General features: G+C 36.4%; 2 protein-coding genes across 23 annotated transcripts in view; one reads left to right on the top strand and one right to left on the bottom strand.

Moving 5' to 3' along the window:
- LOC126878131 (heterogeneous nuclear ribonucleoprotein M-like) overlaps positions 1-25,305 on the bottom strand; it is a 206,601-nt gene that overhangs the window by 116,235 nt on the left and 65,061 nt on the right. For 16 of the 18 annotated variants that reach the window (XR_007695567.1, XR_007695566.1, XR_007695565.1 and 13 more), the window contains 4 exons: positions 1,991-4,926; positions 711-1,935; positions 336-614; positions 4-250 (listed from right to left, as the gene is read on the bottom strand). Coding sequence is in view for 14 of the 18 variants with exons in the window: in XM_050640647.1 (XP_050496604.1) it covers positions 4-250; positions 336-614; positions 711-734 (550 nt within the window). In the remaining 4 variants the exon portion in view is untranslated. Of the gene's footprint in view, positions 1-3; positions 251-335; positions 615-710; positions 1,936-1,990; positions 4,927-5,141; positions 5,240-25,305 lie in introns of those variants that run through there. The other 2 variants (XM_050640649.1, XM_050640641.1) reach the window with 2 other exon arrangements.
- The window catches only part of LOC126878145 (lachesin-like), a 483,910-nt gene that overhangs the window by 419,507 nt on the left and 39,098 nt on the right, over positions 1-25,305 (top strand). Inside the window, exon 1 of one of the 5 annotated variants that reach the window (XR_007695569.1) lies at positions 24,769-25,274. The exons of the other annotated variants lie outside the window; for them this stretch is intronic. The gene's annotated coding sequence lies outside the window, so the exon portion shown is untranslated. Of the gene's footprint in view, positions 1-24,768; positions 25,275-25,305 lie in introns of those variants that run through there. 5 annotated transcript variants of the gene reach the window in all.

Genomic DNA, 25,305 nt, shown 5'->3' with positions numbered 1-25,305 from the left:
TACCTTCTGGTAATTTTGGTGGCATGTCTGGTTCATTTGCTCTGTCAAGTTTCACAGTCATACGTCTATCATAAAGTTGCTGATTATGAAGCATTGATATAGCTTGTACAGATTCTACTGGATGGTCATATTCTACCACTCCATATCCTCGAGATTTTCCATCTTTATCTTTTCCTAATTCAACATGTAGTACTTTACCAGCTAATTTAAACACTTCTAATAATTTCTCTTCATCCACTTTGTAGTCAAGCTAAATATACAAAGTAATAACTTAATAAACTTTCATATACTTAATTTGTCAATATTATACAAACTGTATCGCAAGATATACTTACATTTGCTACGAATACTCTAGTAACTAAAGGTCCATTAATGTCTAAAGATTCTAAAAACTGAGTACTTAGACCATAGGTATTCCCAAATTTGCTATCTTCACCACCACCACCGCCACCACCGCCGCCTCCACCACCATCACCTCCACTAGCAGGAGCATTCATATTTTGACGCCCACCATCTTGTGGCCTTGGCGGATCCCTAAATCTATCATCACGAACTCTTTCATTGTTACGAGCTGTTGCTAACCGGCCATATTCGTCCCGTTTAACATCAAAGTCCTAAAATACATAAATATTAAATATATTCTTAACATTGGTTACATGGTACCCATCCAAGTTGTAAGGAAGTTGAAAGAATAACAATATACTAATTACCTCTTTATCATCATACCGATGCATTTTTTCTACAGCAATTTTTACCGAGTCTCAATCTTCAAATTCCACAATACCACAACCTCTTACTTTGTCATTTTCATCAGTAAAAAGTTCAACATGAGCAACTTTTCCAACTTCTGTTCTGATCTTATCAAAGAAAATCATAAAGAATGTTGTTACGTAGATTCATCGATCTGAAGCGTTTCGACCACGATCGTTTCGTTCTCTACGATCACGGCTTGTAGAATTTATGCGATTTTGTCGTTCCACTCTCCTGTTACGATCACGTTCTCTACTTCGATCTCTCTCCTCGTTATTCTGCGCTTGACCCCTAATATTTAACAAGATTATATAGAACTAACGCGTGGAAGGGAAAACACGTTTTACTGTTGCTTGTTAATATATATACCTATAAATTTTATCATATGTTTTTCAGTATATAATTTGTATAAGTATTAACTAAATTGAGTGATCCAAAAAATACTTGCTAAAAGAATTTATACTGCTGATACTCAGATCAGTACATGATTCTCCATGTCGACAAAGAATAGACAATGAATTATTATAAATATCAATTTTATACTTACTCATCTTGCTTAATCATTGTCAACGCTTCTTGCACTGAATAAACTAAATTATTTAAAGAACATATAAATAGTTTATTCGTTAAAAAGAGTAAAAGACACCAAATAAGCAAACATACGTGACAGTGAAGCGTCCTATAAAATAGCCGTTTGACGAAATGCTAAACCATACCGGAAACTACTGTATTCCAAATAAGTTTCTATTTAAAAAGATACGAATAAAACTATAAAAATCACTTAATTATAATATTTCTATGATTATTACGTTGTTACCCTTTTGCGTTGCAAGTATAAATTGTATTTCATATTTAGAAAACATTACACGATTGTGATTATTAAACATTTGAACATAACTGATTGAGTAGTTCCAAACTCGACCTATTGTCTTCGGAAAAATTAAAGCTCGATTGTGTAACCAATCATAATTCACGTATCAATATTCGTATTTAAATTAAATAGACTCTTTTTAAATGTTACAAGAATGTTTATTATTTCATATTCTTATTCCGATATTATTGCTTAAAAAATGATAACCGAAAATTTGAAAAGACAATCTCAATCACTGAAAATAAATTTGCCCTTAATCATTATCTTGTAAATCAAAATGTCGGTATACGTGAAGCCACTCGTCATGTTCTATACTATCATCCACTATATTCCGTTTCCGAATAACGGAAGACATCGTTTCGCGGGAACCAATCACAAATGTGATTCATTTCACATCTCTGGGTTTTTGGTGCTGCTTCTGACGTGCGCAACAATTTTTGGTGGTGGAGGTTCTTGTTTTTATTGTAAAATTTACAAAGAGAATGGCAGCACAGTGAATACGAAATGCAGTAAGTAACACGTGTCGATTCAAAAATCTTAAAAACAATTATTGTCCTACACGTAATTGTGATCCTTCCCAAACGATATGAGCGATACGTCTCATTCGCGCGATCGAAATAAAGTTACAATGTTATTCTTTTTATGTTCCTGGAAAAGTTCGACGATGAAAGAGAAATATCGTATTGGTGGTGAGATATGACGTTCAAACAAACGTATGCCAGAGTATAGATCTGTGAGAATTACGAGCATCTTTCTACAAGATTAATCTGTGCTTATCCGCAACGTAAATAGCGTGCCCGGAAAGGCCTACACGACGAATTTGCATCTACACGATAGCGTCTTTTAAATCGTTTTACTGCTAAGCGAAATATGAATGTTGCGCACGTTACCTTTGAGACCGGGAGCTTTTTTATGATCCAATAACGCGGGGAACAATCGGTATATATTGTTATTGTGGGAACGAGAATTTTCTATGAATGTTTATAGAGAGTATAACAGCCTACGTGTGGAAACTTTGAAATTGTTGAATTCTTAGATTTAATAATATTTAAGGCTCGCTGTTGGTATAAAGTTTTTATATAATCGCATGGATTCCTGTATCGCTTAGATAAAGGATTTTGTATGCCAATTTTGAAGCGACTTTGGAGTAAAATATTTAATACAGAATAAATCGTAAGATATTGACTTATTTCTTCAAATTGCTTAAAAACAGAAGATCCTATACAACGATAGCCATGATTATGTTGGTAAAGTTTGTAACAAATCTAAAAACGTACATAGCAGCTACGATATATTTAATGCAACGGTATATCTCACAAAAATTGTGAAATCATTTAAACGATTAATTATCCAATAGATATATTAATAGGAATCAATATATAGTGGAACAACTTTTTAGCGGAATTATTTAATGGAATACTTATTATATGCTTAAGATACATCTCCATGGCACATACTAATGTTTTCTAAATATATATATGTTTGCAATAAATATCTTCCGACTTCTACGTACATTTTCAGATTCGCCTCAACTTTTATCGATACAACCACGGTAGTCGTGCTTCGTTACAGAGCTAACAGAATTTCAGGATATTTTATATAACACACACAATATATACACATAAAAGTTTTGTATAGTATGTGTTGAAGTACTTTCGTGAGCCATACTGTAATTATTTCAATTTTTCCATCGAGAAATAATCCTCGTACAAACGTTCAACCAATGATTAATATTAGCAACCTACGTTACTAATTTGCACGTTATCGTAGTTAATGCCATCGTTATTAGATATTCAGTTTAACAAATCGGTAGACAATTACTGGTAACTATAAATTACTAGCTACTAAGACGCTCGTTAACCTTATTCGAACCACTTGCCAGCTAAGCAATCCATCTTAAATAACCATAGCCACTTTCTCCGACTAATCCCGAATAAACGAAAGCGATCGATGAAGAGTGCCCCGGCGATCTTTCGAAAGGCAATCCCATTTTACGGATAATAACGCAATTGGATTGCCATTTAACGAGAACATGGAACAGCCAGATCGGTGGTCGATGGGCGTTAAGCACGAGCCGCGAACAAGCTAATTCGCCAAGTGGGAAATTATCTTGGGAGTTGTAGCGAATTGTCTGGGACGAAAGGTTGGTAAAAATAATTAAGGCCGCATGCACACCAGAACCAAAGTATCGCTGATCGCGTGACTCCATCTCCAATCATTACTGCCACGAACTGCATCGTTTTACTCGCCGCTCCTATATTCGCGATATATTGGGTGTCACAATTATAATGGTACAGTCGGTAAGTAAATGATTCTACGTGAAAAAATAATTGGAAATTTCTGTGAAGAAATATTATTCCACATTTTTTACTTATTTTCACATGTAGAATAACCTCTTGTCGTTTATGTAGTCATATTCAGTCTGAAATTAGCCAAGTTCAAGTATACTTGATAAATTTCCAACTCGATTTTCTCGAAATCGAAACGTCGTATGAACAAATTTCGTTCCATATTTCCGACACTTTTTCATATAGAATCACTCTTTTTCAACCGTACCATGATTACTAGGACACCTTGTATATGTCGAATGATCGAGTTCAAAAGGAAATTGCACGAGAAAGAAGCAAAGAGAATAACGAAACAAAGAGAGAGAGAGAGAGAGAGGGAAAAATAAAAGGAATGAGAAAACGCGGACCAGGGGAACAATTGCTGTTCATTTATCGGGCAACGTTCAGAAAATATCGTTGCATTATAAAACGGAACGAGAGCCTGTAATAGGACACGCAGTCCAACTAAATAGCACTTCATTGGAACCAAAGCGGGTTGGATCTTTGCACAACCTGGCACTATTTTATTTTTTGCCCCTACCTTTGGTCTTTTATTCCCTTTTTTTCAATACGACATCACCTTTCGCAATCGGTAGCACGAAAAATTGCGGCACGTGCATTGCTTTGTTCGTGACACGCCGATTGCACTTCCTCTTCGTTTAGTGAACCGACGAATAAAAACGTGTCCACCAATTATTCGTTAGTTCAATCATATTACATATTAATTACATAGTGCAAAGGTACGTATCAAGTATGTATTATACAATAAATACATAATTGTATTACCAATGATCTAATGAAAAGATAATATAAACGTACGTATCAGTTTGCTTTTGTTACAATAATTAAAACATCTTATTATTCTAACAAACCTGACTCAATCTCCATGAGAAGTTGACAAATTAACTGTTGATCATCATGGCGTCCAAACGACGCTATTTTGAATTCCCAGTTATCGTCCCGCTATGGTCGAGCAATCTGCACAAAAGAAAATCACCAATTTAAAACAAATATATAGAATTATAATCAAAATGAGACAGAAACAATGATCGACTTCAGATTCTAATTCGAAAACTAATAACCAAACATACGATCGAGAGGAAAATGAACGAAAAGTAATTTCAAATATTATTTAATTTTGTCATAATAACGTATAATAAATTAATAAGCGAACAACTGTTAATAACACGAACCTAATAACAGCATACGAAGGCAGGAAGGAATATGAGTGAAGATACTACGCAATTAATTAATACGTCGCTAACAACGAAAATTGACAGATCCTTACGCGACGACTTTCGACACCGCAATGACACTCCCCGCGACCCGTTCGTCTCACAAACGCCCAAGGGTGGGGATGTGTGTTTATATCGCAGGAAGTCGGTCGTATGGAATTAACTAATTTCCGAATGTATGTATATGTATCTTTATTTACATTGAACGTCAACGAATACTCGAAATGCAATATAACTGATTTTAGAGATTATACTGTGTGTTACCGAAGGCTGATATATGTATTCTAGTAATAAACTGTATCACATTTTATAAATATTCGAAAATCTTTGCAACAAATCCGAAATTACTTGGAAAAATAGTTGTTTGAAGAGTACGATAATGCTACGCGCCAAAATCCGAACTAATAACGGCGTCTTCTTTAGAAACAATAAAAATTATTGATAAAAGTCGTGAGATGGCGATACTATAGAACATTCACGCGGGAAATACAACACAGTATGACTTATTGCAACCTGTGAAAGATTATATATATACATACAATAAAATTAAATAAATCGACTTCAAATTAAATTAAATTAAAAGGTCTATTAAAAAATATTTACTATCGAAATCGACTAAGGAAACAGTATGAAAGAAGTAGAAAAGTCTATTAAGAACAATCATTCTAATCGTTCAGAATTCTATTTAAGATATATGTGAATCGGAGTAATGGAGTAATTCGTTTAATTTTTTTCGAAACGAAGGAATAACTTAATATATTCGAACTAGCAAAATGAATTCTATAATTTTTTCCAATGTCACCTTAGTGTTCTCAAATATGAAATTGTTTGTTAATTCAGTTGCATTACATATCAATTATATAATGCAAAGATATAAAATAAATACAATAATCGACTTCAAATTCTGGCTCGGAAGCTAATAATACAAACTATCGATAATTATCTAATAACCAAATACACGATCGAGAAAAAAGGAGGAAAAAGAATTTCAAATACTTAGCAAAACATTGGATATTTTATCGTTCCCTCTCTTTCCTCGCTTTGTTACTGACTATGTCATTCGATGGACAAAGCATATAGTTGCTGGCACGTACGAACGATGCACGGGCACGTGGCTAACGTGACAGATACGAAGTCATAATTTAGGATTAAATTGTTCGACCTTTAGAAGGAACCTTGTTCCAGATTCGAATCTACTGGTTCGTTCGATTGGGATGCAATATTAGTTTACTTAAATTATAACTATTCCTATTGATTGATGAAGCTAAATTGCGCTTTTGTACGGCTATAACCGGCGACAAGGCAATTCATAGTGACTTCGATCTGGCCTGAAGAGCATTCATATGTGAATCATTGCAAAATTTCTACCTCAAATAGAATTTAACAGTTCCAACAAGTAGCAAAAGATTTAATAAACTTGTATATCGTGTTATCAGATTTTTCATATCGATGGATGAATATTATTAAAATATCTTTCCCTCGTCGAAATATAAACTCCTGTAATGATATAACGATTGCTAAAACTATTAAGCATATCTCGATAGACTCGTCCTGGAAGCTTTAATAAGATCGAAAGACGAATAGTGTTCAGGGTACACCAACAACCGTATGTAATATCTACTCGACAAGAAACAAATGGGCTGATATACACACAGACCACAGAAGACGGACAAAGTTACGAAGAGCTCGGTTCTAGGTAGTCGAGACGATATCTGGCAGGCTGCCTCGCATCCTCGTCGGTAAAGTCAGCTTTAGCAGAAGTGTGGCAACGATCCTCTGCTCGAGCCCAGCTCCATTCTGTGCCATGTAGTTGGATTTAATAACGCAAGTTTCGCCGGTCCTGCATTTCGTACGTCTATAATGTGCCCTCTTCCCCTTTTGCGCTCAGCGGACGTCTTTGCGAATCCAGGAACGACCCAAGTAGCACGTTAAACTAACTAGGATTAATTATTACTTTGTTGGGATTCGAGGTAGCTGCGTTTTGTGTAGGTTATAGCGGGCAACTCGCGGAACGCTGGATGAAAACGCAGTCAGAGAAACAGAGAAGGCAAGGTCTATTGTTCTTACGGTTAGTTGTTGTCTCCTTGTATTTTCTATATAGCAACAATAAGGAAAATCGTAAGCTTACATCGAACTAGGAAAGGGAGGTATGTAAGAACAAATCTTGTGCAGTAGTCGCGAAGTTTAAGGGGGATACTTGCTGTTGTTTGGTATGCAACCGCACGTTGCGATTGTATGGTAATCCGTTCGACTAGAGAAGGGCTAATTCAACGAAACAGCGAAACAAACAATCCCGTTGAATCGCTACGAAGATACAAAGCCTTGAACCGGGGTCAAAGTAGTGGAACTCTGTGTACATTGGACAATAGAATTCTCAACTACGAGGGAAGTTCGTGGGAAGATTTTAACAGTATTCGATAGGCGGATTTACTAGAAATTGGAATCTCGAATACTATGTGTATACTGTATGTGGCTTGCGTTTTCAATAAATGTAATAATTACGATTGTATTCTATATTGTATTAGTAATTTTCTTTTTTCGCCTGGTTTTTTCAATTTACCACAGCAGTTGTGCTTTTCAATTTACTCTTTCGAATATATCTAAATACATATACATGTTACCGATTGGCTCGCTTGATACGACCAATGAAATTGTTATTTGAGAATTTTAAGGCTATAAAAAGAGAATAAAACGTATTGTTCGTTAACAGAACTGTGTTTTCCCTCTGAAAACCATGTTAATCCAAACGATTATTTTTCAAACGTTTCGAAAGCAATTGGAAATAGTTACAATCACGGCTGCAATATTAGCATCGGAGAAAAATAATGCAATCAACTGCATATTTAGGTATGAATCTTTTATTTCCTTGTAGCAAGTACAAACAAACAAATATATGTATATTATATATATTTGTTTTGCCATTTATCGTTTGTGCTCCATACATTTTCTTGTGTTATTTTTTCGGAGATCATGTCGGTTTTCACATAACACCCTATAAATTATTTGATTAATAAAATGCTTTTAGTCAGGTACGAACATGAAATTCAAAACAAATTGTTTTCTCACCGTGAACTACCACGAGCGTGTGTACGATTTGTTAACAAGGATCGTTCGAAGAGACAGAGAAAGCGTGTAATATTCATCAACATCGGAGAAAAGATTAGCACTGGCGTCCATTACGTAATTACAAAATAACGGGACTTCGTCCGCTTCTGAAATTTTCTTCAGTACGATATTCAACGAAAGAGTTATGCATTATGCTAATTATCCGGGGCACTTCCTTCATTAATTTTTGAATAATTGATCACAGTGTCAGAAACTTCTTTTCTTTAAAAACACAATGATTATGAAGCAGACGTTGATCAATCATTTATCTCGGTAAGATACGAGATACGAGATGCTTCAGAAATTAAATAAATTAAATTAAATTCGGTGTTACTGCGTTATTTCAGTAAAGAAACTTTAAAAATGTAGATTTCTCTAGCTCTGTATAAAATATACAATTTTTGCAACCTACACACTATTAAAACCAAATGAGAACAATTACGGTTTGAGAGATCATTCGTCGACAAATAATCTCAAAATTTATGGTACATTTTTATAGTTTCGTTAGTGAAAGGTAAAGACAAATGTGTATGTTTACTAAGGAAATAACGTTTCTTTCATTATCTCTTGCCATGTTTTAGTTACTTAATCAATAGCTACATAATATCTTGTGTATCAATAGTTAAGTGCATTACGTTTCATAATCAACAGCAATATGAGGAAAATTCTTTGATTAAAAGACGGAATAAATAGGTCGGTATCCAGTAAGTCTATATTCAGTTAGTAAACTGTTCCTAGCAATTACACGCGTTTGCATATGCAAATTTTATTTTTGACTCGGAGAGACGTTTCCGAGAACTTTATGCAATACTCCGCGGTAGACTTGTTTCATCGTCAGTGTACATTTAATAGCGTCATTTTTTGTTTCTGTTTGGTGAGATACGAGCAACATAAAAAAGATACGCGGACAAGCGTTTTATATTTATGAAAAAAATTAGAAGAGCGACGAAAAGGAGATGCGATTCAAAATTTTTCTACCGCAATAAACACAACCGCATCTTGCAGATTAATCTCCTGGAATTTTTCCTTGTAACTAAACCTCCACTAAATTTTCGCGCAGAAATGTTGTCTCCCTTCGCAGTTTCATACGAGCATGCTTGTACACATGCCAACAAGGAAAAGCAGTTCGTGCGTAAAAAAAATTGCCTCGCTCGAAATTACTTTCACGCGAAGACACATTCATAACCCTTGTTTCCGTGACCGTTTACGTGAAAATTTTCTTAGAAATGAATCTTACTATATTACAGGATGCTGATAAAGTTGCTAGTTTACTAACAGCAATATACCTTAAGGTTAGTTTGATAAAAAAAAAAAAAAAATGAACCAAACAAGATTCTAGTTGTGTGTAATTCGAGAATCTCGAATTGGATAGACAGTAAAAAGATTGGGAAGAAATTGAAAAACGGATGTATCGATAAATATGGAATATGGAAAAAGTAACAGAACGATTCTCAATAATACTTTCAAAAATTTCTCTGATATCTGCTGAGACGGTAAAGTGTACGCTATAAGAGTGTCAAGAATGCCATCTAAATTGCCATATACTTGCGAGAAAATCTGCGATCATGTTTGGGAGCGTTCCATAAAATAAGCGTCCCATCTTAGAAAATCTTCTTTCAAACTGGTCGCACACTCATCGTACGTAAATCCGAAGGAAAAATATATTTGCTTTCGATTGCCACCATCTCCAAACATCGTGTTCGGCGTAGGTATAGCAAACGTTTATAAAGAACCGATTAACGGAGCGTAAATAAAGCTCCGAGGTTTATGAAAATTGGTGAACCGAGAAAATTCACGGTGGTTTGTATTCGAAAAAAAGTTTTCTATTGGCTACTATTCGTAAAATTTTGATTCTATCGATGTTATTATTCTGCGTAACTCTGTCATATATTTTAGAGAATATTCGCCGACTGCTTTGGTTCAATAAAAAATGTACGCGCAACAAAGTATTTTCCACGAGCATAAAGACATCTTGACTTTAATAAATCGAATAAACCTTCCTTCGTTCAAATACGAACCTTTCAATTTTTATTTTCATCGAAAAAGCACGTTTCTCCAAAACGGAAGTAAAAATATTACGTTTATGTAGAAAATATAGACGTAAAATTTACGGCGGTTTAAAAACTGTTCAAATGCCGATACTTGTAATGAAGCATTTTCCAACGACCGATAAGTCGAAACGCTTTTATCCAGATGTGCCATACGCGATGAATTCGATGTTCATTTCATGCGCTCACAAGAATATTTGATTACAGACAACTCGAGTTCTTATCGTATCGAGAGCACTTATCCTGTTAAAAATACTAATTATCAGTAATTATTAATAAAATTATATATAATGTATATGAGCAGCGTAGAAACCTCCGCTGATTTCTCTCGCCCGATAAGAGCGATAATACAAGCGATACACTTTGTCAACTTTGAAACTTCCTCTTCAACGAATTTAATTAAAGACCGTGGCATATCCAAAAGATGGATCCTAATCTGCTCTACCGTGAACTTGCGCAACATCACGATAAGTAAAAAATTTTACAGAATGAGGATTACCAGAGAGATTACCTTTCTCTTTAAAATCACCTAGCCAACAACGATCGAGTTTCTGAGAATCGTGCGTACCCGTTACCTTGTTCATACGGGTCGTCGTGTACTCGACGCTCTGAAGCGGTTGTAACTCGAGGTGTGACACGATTGACCGAGTGGAAGGAGACACAGGAGAACTTAGCCGGACAATTTCTCATCGTGAGCTTCTTAGCGTCGAAGGGTTTCGTGAAAGACATTACTCGCGGAACAAGAAGCGTGGGATGAAAATGGCCAGGAAGAATCAAGATAAAACAGGGTTTAAAAAATACGCTGGCGAAGTAATAGCGGCCTCTCGGTCCAACGATGATAAAACACTTTAAACTAGCCTCGACAAGAGCTTCTTCGAGTAATATAAGGCGCGATTACTTCTATATTCCGTGCCAAAAAGATAAAACGTTCCGGAAACGGGCACAGTGTATACGTGCGCGAGCACTTTTCCGGCTTCTCTACGGCCTAGCCCTTCTCCGATGTCGCCATCCTCGCTCTACAAGGGCTTGTGCGCGCTCCTTCCTTTCTACATTGGCCTGCTCTAGAGAATAACGTAGCACTCACGCGCAACCCGTCCGGGAAAGATATATAATCGCGCCTCTGGAAACTTCACGGACCTCCGCAGCCCTTACGACCCGACCTCACTCTCTAGCCGCGGAATTCTGATTTTCATTTTGATTAATACGTTATACGAAACGCCCGGCACGACCGAGACAACGCTTCAAACGAGATCAAAGCAATTTCGAATGTGACGCGTCCCAAAAGAACGACCGAGAGCACGCGATTGTGAAAATAGAGGGCCGATGATTTGGGTCAATAGGAACGAAAGATATACCGATGACAATTGGTTGGTAGTGGTTTGATATGAAACTGATAGAGAAGCCATAGTTTGCGTGAGATCACCCTCCCTGTTTCTTGATGCCAGCTCTTACGAAATTGGTCTACGAAGAAACGACCCATTCGTATGCTAAAAATTTCCACGAAACTTCAGGGATAGAATTTACGGCGTGATAAAGTCTTTCCGTAAACAACGATGACATAATCTTTCTATGTAGTTAAAAAAGGAATGGAAGAATTCTGTGTTTTTGAGTTTGTTCATTCAATAAGAGAAAGATGTCGCCGAAAGCTAAATGTATCGATTCTGTGACCTGCACAGGCTCCAACACTCGTGGAAACTTATTCTGAATATAGTATATGTGTGATATGAAACATTTTGTATGAAATACCATACGATATAATTATTTTATACAATTATCATGATCACATCGGTAAAGTTTGAAACAAACCCGAATTCGTTTTACATTTCATTAACATTGCAAAATTATTTAAATGGTCAATTATCCTTTACACTAATCAGTCTCAATATTTAGTGAGGTTACTTTTAGCATGAATTACATATATATGTCTGAGGTGACTATTCATACTATACTAATTTTCTATGTACAAAGTTTTAATATGTTTGCAATATACACCTTGCAACTTATTTACATATACGTTCCCACGTTCGTTTCAAATTTTGCTGCAATAATCATGACAGCCGTGTCTCATTACAGCGGTAGTAACGTATCAAAAAGTTTTTTCATAATGTATGTAATATATTCATAAAAATTTTCTGCGGGTTTCATGAGTCAATGGTCATTCATTGCTACGTTAAATCGGTATAAAGGTTTGGTTAAAAAGACGTGGTAGTTATCGCTTATAGAGAAATTACAACTGTACAAAAGATGTCCCACACTAGTATCTACTATCTATGTTTGTAAATAGGACGGCCAGCACTCTGTGACATTATAGAAGAGGCAAAGAAACACATGCTACTGAAATATGTAGGTCGTACGGTTTAGCCGACGCTCCACTTTTCTGAACTTGCTTGACACTTGCAACGATGAAAGACGACGTAATGATATTCGTTGCTCTATTTCCTGGTAAAGAGACGAGGAACGTATCTGTAGTGCCCTGCGTTACAGCATGAAACATAGGACAGGGATATTCGCGTTAAAGTCACAAGAACACCGATTATCGTGACATGTTTAATGTGACGATCTATGCGCACAATGCAGGATTCAAGGAATTTATCATATCAAAGAACACTTGATTTCAAAAAAATCTGCTATGGGATTTAAATGTAAATTTTCTGGTTCATCGTTATATGTTTTGTAATATTTATATGTATTAGGTTATAACATATAAAATGTTGGATTTTATTACGTTTCTCTCTGTTATTTTCTGTTACGTCATTTCTTGAAATTTTTTGTGTCCCAGCAAATATTTTTATATTCTTCCAAAATTTCATATTACCATTTTAAAATTGAGAATTTTCCTTCTCACTGTTTCATTAAAATTTTTTACATACACGAATCGATCTTTCCTTTTTAGAATTCATTGGGGTCTTAAAAATTGGACGTTTTATATATTATAGTAAGCTTATACATTTTATGTAATTGTATATTTCAAAGTGAAATATCATGAATTTATGTATATATTTTATAATATGAATTTATGCATGTACTTTTCTTTTTCATCGTGTTTTATTCCCTTACTACGCCATAAAACATTTTTCTATCTTGTTTGAATGGTTATTCTATTAAATAAAATGCCAGTGTTTCCATTAAAATAACCCTTACAACCATGAAAAATGAAACTTGTCGCAACGTTAGAACCAACACCAAAGAAATATATTTTTCTATCAACGAACCGTGTACAAATATTTCGAATCACATGTACGGTTTGCTTTTTACACTTCGTGGCGTTCCGCTTCCATTTATTTTTTTATAGTTTGCCACGATCGTATAGAGTGTTGGACCGTGTTCGTGCCGCGCGAAACAAACCGTACAACGAATATAAACGTCAATGTACGTGATGACGAAGTCTACGTTGAGTCTGGCTCGCTGATATCACAACCATACTAAGCGTACAGCATGTAAAATCGATGAAATATATTTTATTCGTGGTCGCGTATTAAAGAGTCGCTTAATACATTAATGAATTTTTAGTAGAACAAAAACACAATTACATTTAATAATACAAATACAATGGTACAAAGTAAATGAGTAAAGAATGATTTTGATATTATACACTCCCAGTTAGAAATATTAAGACGCTTACTCGTTTCATTTGATAGAAAATTCTAATAGATTTTATTTTAGTTAATATTTTGCATTATAAGACAATATAATTGAAAAGCAATAATAGATTTACAATCGAATAGTCAAGAAATAAAAACAGTGAAAAGCATTCATTTTTTAATAGATATTTATAGGTGTCGTAATAATTAGACTGATCAGTGCACATGACAATGAGAATAAATAAATATTAAAATAAAAATTTACATTGTAGATTTGGTATCTTCAGATAATCATACAGACTTACAGCAATTGTCTAGAGATAGACAATGTTTCTATGAATAGTCAGCAGACAATCTCTATACAATCGTATACATTCAGAAATACTCCATGAACAAATACATTAACCTGTCTGTTATTGAAATGGAGAACAAGAGACAGTGTCTATGATTTATGAATATGTACATGTCTACAGCAATTGTCTGTAAGTCTAGACAAGACTTAAGAGCACGGAATAATAGAGCATTGAGAGAGTCGTATGTGACGACTTGATCAAGTGTCGCGTCGCGCAAGAGTAATCTAAAAGTAGAGTTTCTCGAAAGAGTCAGACGCGTACGTCTGAACGCGTGCATTTACTACTTTTAGCCAGACGCAACGTTCATAAGCAAGCATCTCCTATCATCGGTAACAGATACTCGTATAACAATACATTAAAGAAACAAGCTTTCTAAACGATTTTCATTATATAATATCGTACTTTAAAAATTATAGTCGTCAAAGATATTTTTGACCGTTGCAACCTTAAGAAACTACCGTCTCTTTAGTGGCAGGCGATAGTTTAATTTCTCTGTACAAAAATGTGGGCTGTTTTTATCACGTTTATTTCTCCCTTGTGTATAAGAAAGCGTCGTATTTTATTCATGGACGTAATAAAACATGGTAAAACAATATCTTTTGACGTTTTAATACGAAAGAAAGTTGATTCGATGGAGAAAATATTAATTTCCAACGCTCAGATATCTTATAAATTAGGTCTCGCAGAACTAAACGAAACAAATGAGACACAATTTCCACAGGATCTACGACTAAAGAAATAAATATATCGTATTTTATTCATCCACGATGGTGTATAATTTCAGTTCCTCCGATCTACTGATCCTACAGTGGCCTTCTATTGAAAAAGAGAACACCGGTACAAGTTTAATCGGGCTCGCTGTATCGCACAGAGATACACGGCCACATTTAAAGGGGCAGACATTGTTCCAGCAACACCCGCAGATACTTGTCATAAATCATTCGTCGTAAATCCTCGGCGGTTCCTTCCGATTCGTACGGTGGAAAATTCCGACGCGAAACACCGCGAACTCTTGCTTGATACCGACCGTTGAAACGCCACTAACATTATAATTAAATTCTCTGGGGGAATTAAAGCGACTTTAAACGGAACGATGAGAAACGGCACGTAACGGTCGGCTGTTATCAAATTTACACTGCGCGAAGTGCTTACGACATTATATTTCTCTGTCGTTCTCTATCTCTTCCTAGATAACCAGCTCTCCCATCCGTTTCCATTTCTCGCGTAATAATAAGCTTGTTCATTTCAACTTCCTTTAACACTGATAAAATTATACCAGAATGAGAAAGAGAGAAAGATAAGAGAGAAAGATAAGAGAATACAGGTCCTGAAAAGCAAATAGTCGACTCGGCTTTTGCTTACACGTCGGATAGCGTTACAGTTGCGCGACGAGAGATACCTGATTTTCAACAAACCTACGCTTAGTTGTTAATTAAAGATCAGTTCTGTAAGATAAATGCGCCATATACGCGTATAGACAACAATTCGATATAAAGCTCACTGTAAAGGACAATTCTTAAATAAATCGATACAAGAGCTACTAAATTATTTAAAATCCTCTAAATTATATAGTAACCTATAGACTTTTCATTATTTTACGTCGTTAATGAGCCATACAAGGGATTGACATTGTAATAAATTATTGAAGAAAAAAAAGAAAGATACGCGACAAATACAAATATGTAACAGTAGTAACAGCGTTACAGGTACCATCTATCCGTGGAACGAGCATTTGTCGGATATTCCGCTCCACGCTGATGAATTTCAATTAATATCCCGGCTATTAATCTGTTCGGCTTTTTCATTTTCACGATCCTCTATCCCCGGCTCTTAACCTCTCCCTTTTCGTAGCAGGAATTAATTTGCGCACGGAAGCTTTCGACATAACCATCATTTTGATCTTTTCCCCGTAATCCCGATATTTCCGCATTATATTCGAAATTTCACAATATCGCTATTTCTGTATATCAGTCGCTATCCATATATCCAAGCATGACATGATATTCCTCCTATGAGCGTATGATACGTTTGTATATTCAAGAACGAGAATATGAATAAAATAGCAAAGAACAAAGCAGCGAAAAGACACGAATATCGAAGAGAAATATATGTATATATATATACGTTATTAAAATATAGGATTGTAAATTTTTGGTTTCTCTGGTTACAAATTCAAGGAAGCTTCGACCCACGTAGTAACCGACAGTTTTGATAGAGACGTTCGGTCGCAATATTGTTTTCTACGTTACTAGGGGCTTTACAATAGCACGAGAGAATGGTAAAAAGGGAGTTTTGACGCGTTCTGTCTTCTCTCCACCGGGGTTATGTTAAAATAAAACAAAAAAAAAAGACGGGTTCTACGACAAATCTGTGCAGACTGTTGCCTACAGGATCGTTGAGGCGGAAACTATTGATCGTCAATTTCGACGCGTCGCGTCGTCGAGCCATTTCGAAGATGAGGAAATGAAAGATCCTTCCGTTTTCTGAATGGAGCTTCAGAATTCCTCGAGGAACAAGAACACGTCTAACGCGAAGATTCTACCGTGATTAATTCGTATCTCTTGAACACCGAAACGATGAATTAATTCACTGGGCGAATTAACGAATGTCGGAGTTTCCACGGTCCTGCTAATTAGCAATTTCGTCGACAACTGCATCGAGAACAATACAATTTGTTTCTCTCATTAGTACATCACGTATATGGCGCTGCATCGTCTTCGCAAACTACGCTAATATATTTGCTACGTCGACGGATCCATCAAAGTTTACGCCAACAAACTTCATGCGATCATGCGAGTACAAATTGCCACGGATTAGCTACGAATGGAGATACAGCCTCTCACAAAAAATCATGTAAGCCTGACTGTTGTCTGTAAAATATTCCGCAGCAAAAATTCATAGAACTGACAAAATACAATAATATACAAACACATTATCTTTCACTAATAAATATTCTAATACCAATTTAGAAGACGTTAAAAGAATAAAATGTACTTAAAAGAAACGTACGTTTTTAATATAGGAACACCTTTTCCTAACATTCGAAAGGACCTAATTATATAAAATTCAACGTCTCCAACTTTTCGATATATCTGTACAGTAACAAGCCCTTTTCAAACCCGCTAAAGAGTTAATCCAGCACTGAAACTCGTAAGTTCAATCACCATACAATTGCAAGCACTTTTCGCGGTCTCTCGAACACTTTGAGAACCGGTACTTGCACGTTATTGTTCGTTCATGCAGCCGAGAAACGGGTCGGTATAAAATATGACTTCACGCTCGGTGAAAAGCCTCGAGAAAGTTCAGATGAAATCCGTCGGAATGAAAGAAGTAAGTAGGAGAAAGAAGGATAAAAGTGTAAAGGGAACAGAAGACGGATCCACGGATATATTGTGCTACTCAGGAGACAGGCGGAAGTTTCGAGAACAATGATTGCTCTGTCACAGAAAGTCGCTAGGAACTCGGCGCGCCACTCTAATTGGAGCTAAACGCGATTTCTGTCACGCCTTGGGGTTAGACTTCGATTAATCGTGCAAAAACTGAGATGTTTTACAGTCCCTCGCGTGTCAACTTCTTTTATGCGATTCTCCGTGTTCAGTGGAAGGGAAAACCGGCCGATCTAACCAACTAGAGTTCCTTCTTGTTTTCTGCTCGGCCAGCTTTGCTACAGATTTAATTACCGGACGTCGCCTCGACATCCACCGGGAAAATTGAACTGCCACTTTGGGAATTACTACGGGAAACTTCGGTCGTTTTGCAGATGACTATTTCTGACGCCCTCGCGTTCTTCGACGGCTATTGTGTAGCGTATGTATATATTTGTATTTTGGATGTTGTTTTATTATTAGAGTAAGTGTAAATTTCATATGGTAGAGATGAGGCGACGTCAAACGATATTGAAAACAGGCAGGAATATGAAGAAACGACATATTTTATAAAACGAGCTTCAATCTTACGTAGTACCATTTTATTATTTTATCTAATATACTGGAAATATCCAGAAATCCATAAAATTTGAACAATAATAGAATTAGATTTTATTCATTTAAACGTTTAAAACTCATTACTCATCAAAATTGTAAAACGACAAAAATAAACTTTCGATCGACGGTTTTAGATTGTGAACTTGCAAGCTGTACATTTTTGAAACGTTTCAATCTCATTTTATTAAAATACGCAATTTTATGATTTTATCGAAGTTACAACTCGGTAAGGTTGAACAATATATCATATTGTTATGAAATAACATCATGCATCTAAAATAACGTTACTTAATATAGGACATCGGCCTCGAATTCACTTTTCATTTAGTAACCACGATTTCCAAATTATCTCAATCAAAGTAATAAGATTAGACTGTCTCCTACCCGAAATTTGCTATTTAACTGTCTTTTCTTCGTCCCAGCGAACATGGCGTGTCACTCAAAGAGGGAACGACTTGTCATTTGTCAGAGGAAACCTAATTACAAAATCGTGTAACGACTGCCAACGAAATAGATTGACAGTCTGTTCAGCATAATACAAGCTATTTCTCCAGCAATTTCACTTTTACTGTCAAGCCAGCGAGTAATCGCTAGACAAGCTAATAGCTTTCGTTTTTGCGATTGTCTCATAAAAGTTTTTGCTCGGATGTTAACCGACTGCATTCAAAATACATATTTCTAGCACGATCATCGAACGATGCTAACGTGCGGCGCATGCTTAATCGAGAAAATATAATATCTGCATATGTCATGTCGCGAACAATTCACTGGCATTTGATTATTCTCTCTTTGCGAATAGATGTCACAAAATTAATTGTCAAACAGCAAAGGCTTCTAAAGACAATAATAAGGATCCTTATGGGTAACCGTAACTTCTCGAAGTTATATCACTTTCTGCATATTAAAATCTTTTCTGCGGTTTTCACGAACTGTTTAACCAGATGCAAGACTACATTACGCTTCATAGTCGTAACTTTCCAGCATAAGATGAATTTAATATCTGTCGATGCGGTTAAGGAAGTTCGTTCATTAAACAGAATACGGTACACTTTGTTAGTTACGCGTAAATAGAGTTAGAAACAGCCGCTAAGAACTTTGGAAAATTCGTTTCTATTTGACGATGAGCGAAGAAAGGGGTGTTTTAGCATGAAACGTTTCCAAGATGTGGAAGAAAAAGCCGAGAACTGTTGCTAGAGTTCGAGAGAGAAAGCAAAAGACAGCAAGTGAGAATCACAAATTACTGATAAAGGCTGGGTTCATTCTCCGTAACATTGAAACGTTTCCTTTCTCTTTCTCTTCAGCTTTGTTGCCAGCGTCTTTTAGCCGGCTGAGTTTGTAAAGGCTCGTCTTATCAGCGGACTTGCTCATCTTCTAGTCGTTAGACATTCTTCCCCGTTTCTAACCGCGCGTTCCTTTTCTCCTGTGCGGCTCTTCAGGCTTGTTACGGGCCAAGTGAAATCGGCACACCACCAGTGTATAAAGCATTAGCATATACGACGTCCTTTTAACGCGCGTATTATCCCAGTATTCTCGCGTGAAAAATATGACCTGACAGTTTTGAACAGCTAGCAATTTCCTGTATACACGTAATGCGAACACTTCGCTACTGTGTCTAATCACATTAATTTGTATAGCTAATATAACTTTATTTTATAATACAATGATGCTTAAATGCTTAATTGCCGTTATAATTACCCGATCGTGTTTCGCCTGAATCATAAACTTTACACGATCACTTCGCGAACTGCACGATCATTAATTTTCCATTCAGAAACTTTCCAACCGGTAGCGGAAACTTTTGACCGATGCACACGAATGTGAATGCTCCCGCGTCTGGAAAATTAATACTTTCATGCAACAGAAGGCCTTCCTCTCGTGTTAAATTGCAAGGGGTCCGGCATAGCAGAACGAGTACGCTCGTAGAATGACAGTTTGCGTTGTCCTTTAGGAATATGCCCAACAAAAGTACGCGAATGTCTTGGCACGCGATGGGAAGAATCACGAGATTCCAAGCTTTCAAGCATTCTGCAGGACGTCTCTCTGATTAGGTATGCACCCACGTAACTGCCCCTCGGGCATTTTGCGACAGGAGCATCTCTCTATACGTGTCGTCCAGGTCTCAAAGAGTCGTCGTTTTAAAACTGGAAAAAGGCCGCGCGCCAGCCAACCGACAATATACCCTTTCCCTTTTCGTTTACTTTTGATTGAACTCCTCTGTATTGCATGGCAGATATACATATGTGTCTACTCTGTTCTCTGCTTTCTCTCTCTCTCTCTCTCTCTCTCTTGTGGTCTCTTTGTTTGCTTGTCCAACATACTGTTGAATCTATCGGCTGCGAGAATATTTTTGTTTCGAGAGAAGCTTGAAAAAGACTATAAAAAAGTTTGTCTGTTGCTCTAATATAAATAAAATTGAATTCTGGTATATTGTATATATACATGTACAGAGTGTCCCATATGTACAAGGTTTACAATTGACAAAGGGGTGATTCTACGTGAAAAAATAGATTGATAATATACAATAAAGTTTTTGTTATGACGCTTGGTTCTCGATGAAATCGAATTTGAAAATTTCGAATAAAATCATCGGCTAAAAAACGTGCGGAATAATTAGCAGTAGATTATACTATAGGCGAAAATAAGTAAAAAATAATTGGCAAATCTTCAGGTTCGAGTTTCTCGAAATCGAAACGTCATGGGACAAACACGTTATTCGACATTTTCGACTTATTCTTTGACGCACAATAATCATCTATGTGGTACCATAATTACAGGAATATCCTGTATACTCACGTTCGTAATTTTCAAGAAGAGGAAAAGAACTTGACGTAAAAGTTACGTTGAGAACACCCGAGGAAAAGGTGCTCGAGTATAAAGCAAATGCACGGCTGTTTGCAGCCATTTGAAGATTCATCGCAAACTTTACCGGAGGCCACAATAATTTTAATAAATCGCGGCTGGTTTCAATTTGAAACTGAAATTACTATCTCGATGAGACTTTCCCGTGCTCAAAGAGGACACCGAGGATCGATAAAATCGTCCGATTCTCCGGTAGTAAACGGACGAATTAAAGGAGCAGGGAAATAGAGAAAGTACTCGCTCGTATTCTCCGAATGTTTCGAACTTTATGAAACTTCCAAAGGGATGAAAAATTCAGCTCATCTGACACACTTTATCGATAGTTGAACGCTCTGCTTTCTTTTCCTGGCATCTAATAGATCGGATTAATTGCATTTAAATTAACAAGTGTTTTAACGTGCGAGTTTAATTATCAGTTCGGGCGAAAAAAATGATATTCGGTTACGTAACAAGTTCGTACGTCTCTCGATATTACATTTTGTGGAATATTATAGAAATATTGCTCTTATTAACTGCAGGAATCTCTTTAATGTATTGCAACTTTTTAATAAACCGATGAAAACCTTGGAATAATTAGGAAGAAGGTTAATCCATTTATAGAGGATAATAAAACAAAACATTGTACACATTGTTCAATCGTGTACACACGGTTAAATAGATCTTACACAGAAGTAATTGTTAATTCTCCTTCAGAGAAATACGATATAACCTAATAATTACCTGTAAAAGATTGTTTATCTATATAGATATTCATCAAAGGAAGTTCTACTGAAACGACACATCTTCGTATATTTCACGAACAAAGATTACGTATCATGCCCTTTCAAAATTGAGGCTACATTCAATCTTCTGATTCGATAAAAGCAGGACGAGCAAATTTCAATTTCCTGAAAACCGCTCTCCCTATATAGGGGATCTCCTTCTATTTCCATATGCGACACCGGAGCTTTTGACTCAAGAGGAAGCCCATTCTCTAGAAAGAGATCTCTTGTTACTTTTTTTTTATCCTTCACGATACCTGCTATTTTAATAATATATTTTCTTCTTATTACGGCTTCGTCTAAAACGCGCGGTTTCTGAGAAATTTGTAGCGTAGATACAAGTACGTATAGAAATACGAGAACAAACAGAGAGTCATACCGTAGAGTGGAAAACTTATAATCTAGACCTGTTTGTTGTTCTGGAAGTTATGAAAGCTCGATTAGAGATGAAATCCTGATATTTGAAAGAAAAATAACTCTTCTGCTTCTGCTACTGTGCGATATCAAAAGAAGCGGATTACTTCGAATCATTCTTTTTATCAGAATTCCAAATTTAGCTGATCGTTGAAGGAGATAGTAATAAATGAAACGAAATAGAAGTTCAAGAATATTATATCATACGTAATATTGGCTGATCCTATAGAAGTGAAATAGAGGTTCAAGAACACATATATTCATATTGGAAGATCCTATCGAATGAAATAGAGGTTCAAGAATATATATACGTATACACTGCCAACCATAAGTCACCGAACACTTCGACACACTTCTGCCATAGAGAAACATAAAATTAAAATACATTAAATTAAACTTATGCTGTAGGAAATATTGTAAATTTACATGTTACCTTGCCATTTAAAACTTTATTCTTCTAATTAAAATTACCCTTAAATTTCACTTAAGAAATAGTCTTTTGCAAGTGTCTTCTTATAATCATCCCTCGCTCTCTCTTTCTTGAATATACGAATTTTGTTTCTTATGAAAATATTTCTACACCTTCGGAAATTACAAACACGGCATATTACCTTTAAGGTATCCTATTGCATACAAATAGAATAGGAACAAATCGTTCTGTATAAACTACATACGTACTACCCTCGGTTTATCCAAGCCCTCGTAAGCCTAACGTAGTTTTCCCTCTCGGAAACATCTTCGTTGCTGGTCGAAGGTCAAAACACGGTTCAAGTTTCGTTGAGCGCTCGACGAGCCGAGGGTTAGCCATTCGACGGAAAACTTAGAGGTTTTACGGTAAACTTCGGGTCATAGCTCCCCTCAGAAAGCAAACTGTACGACTTACAACCGCTGGATGCGGTATGGTCGAAAGAGAAAACAGCTATAAACGAAAATGTAACGTGTGAGAACGTAACGGGCGAAGAAAGAGAGTTAAGCATAGGGAGGTGAAGTAACGACGAGTCACTTCAGAATCAGAGGAAAATGATGACCAGGCTTTCAGCAGCAAATGGCGTACGTTAACTTTTCCAGTAGACGTTGCTGTGAATTTAGGACGACTGTGTCGTACAGAAATATTCTTCAACGTGGTGAAACTTCATTTTTAAAATCATCCACACGACGGATCCAACAACTTTTGTTCACGAGTTATATCATGACTGTCTGGAAAAACTTGGACATATTGCTTTATGACTGCAGGAGTCGTGGATACGAAATTGTTATTTTCTATTGCCGCTGCACTCGTTTTGACACCGTCGAAATGTGGTACAAAGGAAGCGTGGACATATCTAGCGCAACATAAAATTCGTGAAATTTTTGCGGATTCGAATGTCGATGGCTTTTCGGCTGACTCGTGTGCACCGGTTAAACTAAAGTTATTTTAGCGACCATGTCGCACTCTCTGGGCAATTTATGTACAAACAGGCCACCGTATTTTTTAGGAAATATCGTGCGATCGCAGTTTGATAATGTTAAAAACTAAAATAGTTTTCTTTTTTCAAAGTTTGTTTAGTTTTTAGGGATTCAAATACATAATTATATTCTTCTGTTCGTAATGTCTACGATCAGATTCTAATAAATCTATCTGCAAGGGTGATATAATCAAAAAAATAGAAGCAAAAGACCTTTACGATCACTTCGACGTTTCTGAAGAATTTGTAAAATTACTCTTAATTTATACAATTTAATTGTACAAGTTCGTTTATTCTTTAATATAACGATTCATATACACATCCGTTATAGAAAATGTTATTCTTCGCTACATTCTGTAGTCTTGTCCCATCACATTGTAGGCGATAAGACGTGAAAATCTCTCTCGAGGACCCGTGTTGGTATTCGCGGTGGTCCGATAATCTAAACATTCGACATCGAACCGTCGATGTCAGGTTCAGTCAGTCGCCGAGCAAATTTCAAAATGTCCAGGTCCGAGACTTCGGTCGCCTTCGTCACTTTAAATAGCCAAGCAAATGAACGTGACTCTTTTTTTAATAAATTTTTCTATAATTTTTGTGAAAAGCATATGTTTGCAGTAAATATCTCGTAACGCCTGTATACATTTTCGGATTTGTTTCAAACTGTACTAATATGAACATGATAATCATATCATATCGTATGGCATAAAAAACATTTTGATAACGTATATGACATGTTGAATATAAAGTTACGCGAGTATTCGAATATCTTCCTATGAGCCCGTGCGAAATTTATTTGCTAAAGCTTTGCTAAGACCAGTACAATTTTGCATTCTGGGATGATTTATCGAGCATTTTTTACTAGGCACATCGCACCGTACAGAAATGCGCCAAAGCTTGAATGTTATTTTTAACGAGCAAGGGACATTTAACAGGGCGGGAGGAACAAAAACGTTTGCGAGACCTATTTTCACCTAGCGTTTTCACGAGACCTCGTACCACGCTCCGGTGTGCACGCTCGAGAATATCGACGCGGCTATATAATTTCGTTTCATCGCGATCGTTCGCGCTCCGCGGAGCGTCTAGGATGTGTCCCTCCGCGCTGAAAATTCTGGCCGTCCAAGCGAAAAACCGTCGACCGTGGGGAGCTGTCGCCTTGAAAGCGCGGATGCTCAAACCCTGCCTCGAACCACCGAGAACCAAATCGTCTTTCGAACGTGAAACGACCGATCGTGTCTCTAGCCTTTCGCGAAGTATCGAGAGAGATTCTCGGACGTTCACAACTTTCGCTGCAAGGATTGTACAGAGAAATACGACAGAAATATCGATTATCGGAAACGAGACTCGACACCTATCGGATAAGTGAATTTTCTGATATCGACGATTTCAACTAAACAGAGTGTGTAATACGCTGATGGGATAGAAGATGGTCACAGACCTGTTGGATGGCTGGCTATCCATAAATTATACTGTGAATGCTGGCGGCGTATTTACGCGATTGATTTCTGCTGAAAGGGCTTATACGACAATATGTTAAATCAAGTAAGTTGGATTGCAACTTTTATAATTCTAC

This window comes from Bombus huntii, chromosome 2 (assembly GCF_024542735.1).
Source record: "Bombus huntii isolate Logan2020A chromosome 2, iyBomHunt1.1, whole genome shotgun sequence".
Lineage (NCBI taxonomy): Eukaryota > Metazoa > Arthropoda > Insecta > Hymenoptera > Apidae > Bombus > Bombus huntii.
This window is presented reverse-complemented; position numbering and strand designations above follow the sequence as displayed.